At 46.6% G+C, this 10,243-nt stretch overlaps 1 protein-coding gene across 1 annotated transcript; it reads left to right on the forward strand.

Annotated features, from left to right (window-relative positions):
• The first annotated feature begins 1,385 nt into the window (after nt 1-1,385).
• LOC140901559 (uncharacterized) lies at nt 1,386-9,703 on the forward strand. The gene is made up of 9 exons (XM_073320603.1): nt 1,386-1,435; nt 1,805-1,954; nt 4,624-4,839; nt 5,747-5,851; nt 6,523-6,667; nt 6,990-7,204; nt 7,484-7,702; nt 8,344-8,450; nt 9,506-9,703. Exons 1-9 carry the CDS (start codon nt 1,390-1,392, stop codon nt 9,701-9,703), a joined length of 1,401 nt encoding a protein of 466 aa, XP_073176704.1. The 5' UTR covers nt 1,386-1,389.
• Nucleotides 9,704-10,243: the final 540 nt, after the last annotated feature.

A 10,243-nucleotide genomic window follows, 5' to 3' on the forward strand; every position in this document is an offset into this window, starting at 1 on the left:
TTGTTCCTTCCCACTCAAGAGACTGAGAGCAGCTCTCTCTGCAGCCTTCCCAGTCTCTGCTAGCCCAGGCAATGAAGGATTGAGTTTGGGGTTATTATAGATTTTATCGTTATATGCCATGGTGGTGTTACATGGTTGCACCATTACACTGTTATATGCATGTTGTATTTATCTTTATACCATGCTGGTGCTATGCTGTTGCACCATCAGCCTGTCACATGCACACCATATTCACTGTTACACCATGGTGGTACACCTTGGCACCATTGGCCTGTTTCGTGCACAGTGGATTCACTATTGTACCAAGGTGGTGTACCATACACCCTTTTATTACCCTTTAATCCCTTTTTTACCAAAGAGTGGTAACTCTTTGGGCTCCGCTGCTGCTGTTTTCTCAGCCACGTTGTTTGTGTGTTCATTGCTCAGGCTGGTTCTGTGTATCGGCTGCATGGACCGCACAGCCCTTCGACCTGGATAATTACACCAATGCCAACTGCCTGTGTCCAGCCACAGCCACCGGAGGGAAGTGCTTGGCTGGGTTCTACTGCCCTGAGGGCAGCCTTGAGCCCATTCCCTGCCCTCCAGGGTTTTACTGCCAGGTGTCAGGTGAGGATACAGCCATGCAAATTGGGGTTGAGCTGTCTCGGGGCAGTTTGAAGGAGAGAATTTTGGTGCAGATATTTGTCTTTGTTTCCCGGTGAGTTTGCTATTTCAGCACTGCCTCCAGCCACTGAACTGACACTGAGTTCCTGTTAGGGAGCCCGGGGACCTACGGTCTATTCCTGACTCTGCCGTAGGTTCACTGTGTGACCTTGAGTGAGTCACTGAGCCTCCTGGTGGTTATAGCCAGCAACGTTCAAATCTCATAAGGTTTTGTCTGGATAAACACTTGAAAGTGTCCTGAAGCTGAGCCCAGCTGTCCAAACTTCTTGGCTCAAAAAGGTCAGGATGTCCCATCAGACTCATTTCATTCTCTGCTTCCACTGGGGCTGGAGATACTGCTATCACAGTCCTTGGTTCATTTTTTCCCAGCTGCTTTTATTGTTCTTTCCACACCATTTTGGTGTGTTTAACACAAGCTGTTATTAGCTTCATATTTTTCAGGGGCACAAAGCTGCTTATGACTCGTTGAGCCCTGTGGACCAGCCAGAGCTCTTGTGTGAGAATGCGGCTCAGCTATCTCTTCTGATGCTGCCCCCTTGGGAATATTTGAGTCTGCTGCCTTGCAGGCTGTTGATCCACGTGCTCCTGCTGCTTCCACCCCACTGTCGCAGCGTTATGCCTCAGGTTGAGCCCCTTTGTCCTTTCCATCCCCCAGGGCTGTCTGAACCCAGTGGGAAATGTGCGGCTGGGTTTTATTGCACAGGAGGAGCAGCCAGCTCTAAACCAATGGATGGTGCTACTGGGAATATCTGCCCCCTGGGCACCTACTGCAGTGAGTATCTGGAATGCCCTGAGCCAGGAATGCTTGGCCTGCTGATCAGTGATTTTGCAACAAAATATTGAAAGGCAGAGTGGACTGGTGGATAGAGGACAGCCTGGTAATCAGAGACTTGAGTTCTATTCCTGGCTCTTCTGCTGTGTGGCCTTGAGCAAGTCCCTTCCCCTTTCTGACTCAGATTACCCACCTGTAACATGGGGCTTTGTAAAGCACTTCAAGACCTATGGGTGAAAAGTGCTTTATAAGAGATTGACTCTATTATTTCTATGTCAGTTTGGCCTCCTTCATTCCTTGTTTCCTGAAGGCAGCAGCCTTTAGACTGTTTCATAGTCAGTTTGTTATGTTTTGCTTTTCTTCTCCCAGCTGCAGGGTCAACAATGCCCAGGCTCTGCCCACCTGGTACCTTTTCCAACCTGCTAGGGCAGAGCATGGTTTCTCAGTGCCAGCTTTGTCCTTCTGGATTTTATTGTGAAGGTTCTGGCCTCAGTGCCCCCACTGGAGAGTGCTGGGAAGGTAAGGCACGTGAGAGCAAACCGCAGCATCCAGTAGAGGGCAAGAGTGATTCCAGGGGCACAGATGGGTGAGAGCCCAAAGGAAACAGGGAGCGGCTTTTGGGGAACAGAGCGTAGGCATGTGTGAATTGTCCAGGAACTTGGTACAAGCAAGGGTGTTACTCACTAATTTAGTGGTGAAAAGCCAGAGGTGGTTCCCTTTCAGTGATGGAGATATAGACAGGAGGTTCAGAGAAGGGCTTCAGTCCAGACAAATATCCAAGAATTTGGAATCATAGTCAACCCTTTTTCCCAGTATGTGTGACTTTCCCTCTTGTCCCCCATGCGATGCACCTCCCCCCAAGAGATCTCTATTCCTTACCTGGTCACAAGTGTCTTTCTGGGGGAAGGTCCTGTGGTCTCTCACCACCTTCCAGTGTCTGGATTTCTATTTAGGGGGCTACCTGGTAGGCCTGATCCACCTCTAACCTGCTTTCACTGGGTAACCAACTTCTGGTCCTATATGGAAATATCACTAGAAGGGGCCTCTCTATTGGCACTTCAGAAATGAAACCAGAAGTGGTAAAGTTAGCAGCACATTTCTGAAGCCTATACAAAAAATATTTGGGTTCAGCTTTGATTCTGCATATGAGCAAAAACTATGGCTTTATCCAAACCGATTTTCCCCATCCCTATGGGGTGATCCCCACAGATGGCTTGATTCTGCTGCTGCTTCAAGTGAGGATGCTCACAGATAACAGTTCACAGATCAGATTTTTTGTACTGTACTTTCAAAACTGTAGATACATTGTAACACACTGCTGGGGATATCCAGAGCTGTGAGCCACTGTTACCTGTATGCCTCAGCATGCATGAGCTTTGCTGGAGATTAGGCTGTGTGTCAGCTCCCTGATACAACTGTCTGTCTTCCTCACCACTAAAATCCTCCCAAACCTCACCTAGCAGGTAAAAATCCATGAACTCCAGCCCCCAAGCTCCTCAGAGATACTTCTCTGCAATGCACAGTCCCTACCACTGTGCAGTCACAGAAGATATTAAATTTGCTGCTCTTTTAAAAGTCAGTCTATTACATTTTATTAATTTAATAGGAGTAAACACACCTTTCCCTTCAAATACAACACTGAGGTGGTTTATAGCAAAAATAAAACAGGTTTACTAACAAAGGACATATGTTAAGTGTTACCAAGTAACAGGGATACATGTAGAAATGGTTACAAGCAAATAAAAGTGAAAACACACATCTGAAAGACAACAACTTAATCTAGCAAGTTACAGCCTTTGTTCAAGATAGTTTCTCTCACCCACAGTTTCCTTTCCAGTTTTTACCGGCCAGGATCCATCACAAAGATCAAATCACTTGATTCCTTTGTCTCCTAAGGTGAAGGATAAAAATGGAGCCTCCCACTGTTCCTTATATTCCCAAAGGGAATGTCTTTGTTTTACAAGTCATGAAGGCCTCATGGGGATTCAGTCTCCTGTGTCTCTGTGGTGCAAGTGCCATGCCGATTTTCTGTGTCTCAAGTTCAGGAGCAGGATAACCCCCGACCAGATTTGCTTGATGCTTTTTTTTTTTTACTCTAATATGTAAATTGAGGTAAACCCTCACATTCATTTGTCTAGAACAGGCTAGATTATCACTTTTACCTAGCCTAGGCTTTCTGGCCTTAAACGTGTTCTAGTAACATGATATAGAGGGAATTCATAACTTCACATATAACATTAACACACACACTTTACCATATTAATAACCAGTGTGATGTTAGTTTTCAAATGGTACCTCACATGGCATATTTTGTAGCGTTCAGGGTGTGAATACAGGGATGCCTAGAGTCACAACATGGGGCCATGAACCCATGAGATAGTCCCCTCAGGTAGTCGCGTGAGTTTATGTTGCAGTGCCTCGACAGCAGGACACTCACAGACATGGGAGAGATATCGATTATGTAGATTGTGTAGTTATATTTAGCTGCTAGTGTGTGATATAATCCTGTTCTGGAGCCAATCTGATATGCTCTACAGAAGGGAGCAGTTTTTGTCATATTCATTGTGGGAGGATCAACACTGCAACACAGCCCAGCAATTTATGGGCTTTCGTAGTGCGGGCCACATCTTAATATTGAGATTCATTCATGCTGTCCCCCTCCTGCTCCGTTGCATTTTCTGTGTCATGCACCACCTCTCGGCCCCATTCATACTCCACCTCCTCTCCCACTGCCAATCAATGAGCATTCCTGTGGCAAAGGCAACCCTGACTTACATGACACAGTGACATTAGGGAGAGGTGCAGAGTATTTTCACCTTCTTTTAATGGGATGTAGCAGCTGGAAGCAAGGAGGAGGAACCAGCGCCATGTGACCAGCTAGCTCTCTTGGGGAACATCAGTAAGTGCTCTTGTGATGGCCAGTGACCCACGCTCTGCTCACCACTGGCTTCTGACATCTCTTTTGTATATGTAGTGGTTGGAAAACTGTCTACCTGTTCCAGCAGTGGCGTAATTGAGATCAATAATAATTAAAGATCAGTAATAGATTTCTTCCTTGAATGGCAAATTGGAAGCTTTTGAACTCCTAAGAGAGCCTGATGGAGTTCTCATGTATAGATGAGTAGATATTTAGTAGCTAATATCTCCCAGTAACTAAACTGATTTTTCTTCCTCTGCCTTCCCTTCAGGTTATTACTGTGACAGCAGCCAAGGGCCAGTCAGTGATTTCACCCTTTACCCATGCCCGCAGGGCTTTTACTGCCCACCTGGGATACAACAGGGCACTCAATACAGCTGTCCGCCAGGTACCTTTGGTCCCAGGCAGAAGCTGAAAAATATCCAGGAATGTCAGAGATGCCCACCTGGAAAATACTGTGAGCTTCCTGGTCTCTCAGCCCCAACAGGTATGTTGCCATTCATCCTTGGGCAGTCTGAGCATTTTCTGTGTGTCTAGTTGGGGGTGTTGTTGCCTCATGATTAGAACAAAGGACTGGGAGTCAGGACTCCTGGGTTCTATTTCTTACTCTGGTACTGACTGACTTTGTGAGTTTGATCAAGTTATTCCACTATTGGTGCCTCATTTTTCCCATGTAAAATTTGGGTAAGATCCACTTTGTAAAGTGCCTTGGGATATTTGGCTGAAATGAACAAGTGGCCCATCCTTTTCCTTCCTGATCAGATTATCCTAAAAAGAAGGAAATATTCCTTCCATTAAGTAAAATTGCCAGGCTGAATGGTTGGAGGGAATGGAACTCAGATGCAGACGCTTTAACTTTTAAGATACCTGTTTGACTGTCTCCAGGGCTTGTAGCTGCCCAAGCTCATAGCTGTTTGGTAGCCTAGTTGAAATTAGTTCATAGTTTCAGTCCTAACCCTAATGGGCAGGTGTCTATGTAACAATAAATCCTTTGCTGTTGGGCTCAGCAGAGCAGGTAAGGATGGAACAAACCACTTTGATTGCACTCCCCTTTCATTCCTAGAGATGGCCCTTTGAATCAAGGGTGGGAGGGATAGCTCAGCGATTTGAGCATTGCCCCCCTAAACCCAGGGTTATGAGTTCAATCCTTGAGGGGGCCATTTAGGGATCTGGGGCAAAAATTGGGGATTGGTCCTACTTTGAGCAGGGGGTTGGACTAGATGACCTCCTGAGGTCCCTTCCAACCCTGGTATTCTATGAATCAGCATAGGGAAAGTTATCACTGCTCCAACTCAGGCTTCCACTTTGTGTCTGTGTCCTGGAACTTATATTTAAATCCTCATTATTTTCATTTAATTTCGTTTATATGTATAAATGTGTATCCTGCCTTCTAGGGGACTGCTCTGAAGGATTCTGGTGCAAGGGAGATGCCCTAGTAAGAGACCCAATGGATGGAGTAACAGGGCTCCCATGTCCTCCTGGGCATTACTGTCTTGCAGGTACATAATTCTTCTAAACATAATTCTTCTAAATTCCTGTGAAGCATGAGCTGGAATTTCCCTGCAGTGTTTCCTGCAGAGAGACACTGGAATTCCAGCTCCCCCAGCACTGTTGCCTACAGTGCCTTCAGCTCAGAGAGTCTGGAACTGCAGTAGCTGCTAGCTCTAACTATCTTAGTATTTATATGGCCCCATTACCATAGTACCTAAATGTCTCATAATCTTTAATGTATTTATCATCACCTGTGAGGTAGGGCAGTGCTATTATCCCAATTCTACAAATGGGGAACTGAGACACAGAGAGGCTAAATCCCAGATTTTTAAAGGTATTTGGGCTCCTAACTCTTCAATCTGACCCTAAGTGACGTGCCTAAGGTCACACAGGGAGCTTTGTGGGAGAGTAGGGACTTGAACTCAGGTCCCAGTCTAGCACCCTAACTGGACCAGCTTCCTCTCACCTTTTCTGTAGCCTGTACTCCTATGCTATCCCATAGCCACTTCATAAACTTCAGTGGGATAAAGCTGTGTTGGGCTCGCTCTGCTCCTGGATCAGGCTTAGCCAATCGAATGTCTATGACCAGTTCACTCTGACTTCAATGCCCCTCTGTGTGGTCTGCTGCCTTCTCCCCATGTTGATACTGAGCGGACTCTGAAGCACTTTATCTAATCAGGAACACTCACTCCATCTCTATGCCCACATGGCACCTGGTCCAGCAACGAAGGGAATAAGAATCTGCTGGGATGCCAGCCTTGTCCTGGAGGACATTACTGCAATAGCACTGGACTGGTAGCACCATCAGGACACTGCAGCCCAGGGTAAGTACAGTACGGTACACATTTATCTTCTGTCACTATAATGAGAGATAGGTCTGACATGAATAACCCACAACTATTCACTTGAAGGGACCACACTCTCTTGGACCCTGAATAAGAACAGCTATCTGCAGTCAGTGTGCCTTTGTTGTCAACACAGGGCTTGGGATCTGCAGAAGTTCTCCTTCACTAGGTATAAAGAGGATCCAGTATTCCTCACGCTCACTGCTCAGACAGTTATCCACCTGTGTCCTTAGGGGGATTGTTTCTTTGACTCGAGGTTGTTTGTGTTTGATGGCTCTTGTTTCTGCTCTTGCTACTCCAGGTTTTATTGCATTGCGGGGGCCAGAACACCAACACCCACTGATGGCCTCTCAGGAGCTCCATGCCCTGTGGGACACTCCTGTCCCCTGGGAAGCAAGAGTCCCATCCCCTGCTCCCCTGGCACTTACATGCCACAGACACATGGAGAAGAGTGCTACACCTGCCCAGAGGGTAAATACTGTGTCCCTCTTCAGAAGCCACAATTGTGCCCTAAAGGTGAGTCGTGTGTTCACTAAATGCCTAGTTTGTTTCATGCTTTCCAAAGACTTTCTTTAAGCCCCTGTGTGCCGGAGAGATCTTGGGCCATGGAAAATCAACCAGGGTATGAGTCCTGTCTCTGTTCCTTCAGCTTCATGCTCAGTCCAACAATTTCAGCCCAAGTGACCCTAGTGAATCTATAAAAACATGTGGATCCCATTGCTGGAATCTCAGTTACTGATTTGTCATCTTTAGGTCTCTCTCCCACCCAGAAATATGATGGTGCTCTCCTTTCAGGCTTCTTCTGTCCCAAAGGAACAGGTCTTGACTGGCAGCCTTGCCCACCAGGGACCTACAGCCCTGAGCGAGGGCTGGAGAACAGCACTGGATGCAGGACTTGTGATGGAGGGAAGTTCTGTCTGTACCATAATGCAACAGACGTGACTGGAGAGTGCTGGGAAGGCTACTACTGTGCACAGGGATCAGACAGGCCCAACCCAGAGGCCAGGCTCCAAGGTGCTGTCTTTTTCCTTTGCTAAAACAATATTGGTTTTTGTATGTGTTCAGTCTAGTGGCCCTGTGGTGATGCCCACTTCAGAGTCGAGCCCTTGGGCCTAGTTCTTTTCAGGTTCCTGGTTCAGCGCCTTGTTTAGAATTCCCCTTTCTGGCCCCATTCAAAAGCCCCTTTTGCTGTTTGAACCCCAGATGTGTGAATTGTGAGTAAATGACTCAGCCTGTCCTCAGCAGCAGAAAGCAATAGTTAAAGGTCAGGACTCCTGGGTTCCAAGTCCTATTTCCCAGTCCCAATGACTAGACACTCTAAACCTGATTTAGGAATAGAGCACAGGTATCCTGCCTCTCAGTCCCCTGGTCTCATCATTAGATCACGCTCACTCCCTGAGCTAGCAGCAGAACCCCAAAGTTCAGATTCCTACTCACCTTTTCGAGCTATGAGGCCACAATGGCTCAGTGACCTTGTATGGTAGCTCAGCTTTGTCCCATGTGGGAGAGAATTAAGGAATTGTGGGGAATCTACGGATGAATTGCTGCTGACTTGAATAGACCATGGCTATTATAGAAGCAATGAATGCCTTTTATATTCATTTCCATCCATAGCCTTTAATCAGCTGAACGTCTTTCTCTATTGTTGATTGCAGGTCAGGCTGGCCCTTGTCCTCCAGGCCACTACTGTCCAAAGGGCACTGCTGTCCCCAAGCGTTGTCCTGTGGGAACCTTCAGCACCAGAATCAAGTTGAGCTCAGAGGTAGGAAAATGCACAGGGTGAACTAGCGACTAGCAATGTTGCTTCTGCACTTAGAGAGCTTAACTCCACCTAGCGCCTCTCTGCCTGAGCAGACATGTGAAGACTGTTTAAATGCTTATAATCACTTGAATCCTTCCTTAGAAGAACACCGCAATATCCCCGAGTTAGAGCCTGTGGCATCTGAGGCTATCAAAGCACTTCACTGAGCCTCTCAGCATCCCTATGAGGTGGGAATGTTACTGCCATTGCATAGATGAGGAACTTAAGCTCAACGAAATGACATGACTTGCCTGAGGTTCCAGTGGCAGAGGCAAGATTCATATAGAATCATAGGACTAGAAGGGACCTCAAAAGGTCATCTAGTCCAGTCCCCTGCGCTCATGGCAGGACTCTGTATCATCTAGAAGATCCCTGACAGGAGTTTGTCTAACCTGCTCTTAAAAAACTCTAATGATCGAGATTCCACAGCCTCCCTGGGCAGTTTATTCCAGGGCTTAACCACCCTGACAGTTAGGAAGTTTTTCCTGATGTCCAACCTAAACCGCCCTTGCTGCAATTTAAGCCCACTGCTTCCTGTCCTATCCTCAGAAGTTAAGGAGAACAATTTTTCTCCCTCCTCCTTGTAACAACCTTTTATGTACTTGAAAACTGCCATCATGTCCCCTCTCAATCTTCTCTTCTCCGGATTACACAAACTCCGTTTTTTTCAATCTTCCCTCATAGGTCATTTTTTCTAGACCTTTAATCATTTTTTTGGCTCTTCTCTGGACTTTCTCTGGTTTGTCCACATGTTTCCTGAAATGTGGTGCCCAGAACTGGACACAATACTCCAGTTGAGGCCTAATCAGCGTGGAGTAGAGTGGAAGAATTACTTCTCGTGTCTTGCTTAACAATACTCCTGCTAATACATTCCAGAATGGTATTTGCTTTTTTTGCAGCAGTGTTACAGTCATATTTAGCTTGTGATCTACTATGACCCCCAGATCCCTTTATGCAGTACTCCTTCCTATCTCTCCAGAAGTGAGAATGTGAATGTTCCCATTGATTTCTCACAGACCCAGTGCTCCCCCTGTCTACCTGGACATTACTGCAACTCCACTGGCCTCCAGGCCCCTACAGGGCAATGCAGAGAAGGGTTCTACTGCACACTGGGGTCCACCATTGCCAGTGTTCCCATCCTGGACAAGACCGGAGGCCCCTGTCCCACAGGTAGATTGTTTGCAGCTCTTGGTTCATATCAAGCTAACTGGTGATTGGTTACTAGCCTGCTGAGTAAGAATTATCCAAGCAAATTCCACAGCAGAATCTGGGAGTTCAGCAGGTCAAGAAGAGAACTCCTAGCAGGCTGCAAGGAGCTCTGAGAAAAATCACTACTCTTAGAGTTTCTCAAAGCCTGAGGGTTTGTGCATTGCCTGTTTCAGGATATGGTAAATCCTGGGTAGAATTTGCCCTCTAGTCCTGACCTTGAAAGAGTCTGCTGATTCTGCCTTATTTTTTCTTTTTCAGGATATTTTTGCCCCTGGGGCACATCCATTCCACTGGCTTGTCCAGCAGGGTCATATAACCCTCTACAAAGGCAAGCCAGCTGCCTTCTCTGTGCTAGAGGGTAAGAATGAGAGAGTGCTCATTACTGTGTGCAGTATAAATAAAGGATCATTGCCATAATTATTGTTCCCAGCCACCTTTGAGCAATACAATATGTGGCAGACAAGAATTACTTCCCCTCCCACTGAAGTACACCCATCTCTGAAAAGGAGCATAGCAACTGTTTAACAGCTGCATAGCAACACTAC

The sequence above is a fragment of the Lepidochelys kempii genome, chromosome 22 (assembly GCF_965140265.1).
Source record: "Lepidochelys kempii isolate rLepKem1 chromosome 22, rLepKem1.hap2, whole genome shotgun sequence".
Taxonomy (NCBI): domain Eukaryota; kingdom Metazoa; phylum Chordata; order Testudines; family Cheloniidae; genus Lepidochelys; species Lepidochelys kempii.

Coding starts and splice junctions, on each gene's coding strand:
- LOC140901559 (XM_073320603.1), top strand. CDS start 1,390: ATGGATGGTGCTACTGGGAATATCTGCCCCCTGGGCACCTACTGCA. Junction 1,955..4,623: donor CACTGGAGAGTGCTGGGAAG/GTAAGGCACGTG, acceptor CCTTCCCTTCAG/GTTATTACTGTGACAGCAGC. Junction 6,668..6,989: donor TCAGGACACTGCAGCCCAGG/GTAAGTACAGTA, acceptor TTGCTACTCCAG/GTTTTATTGCATTGCGGGGG.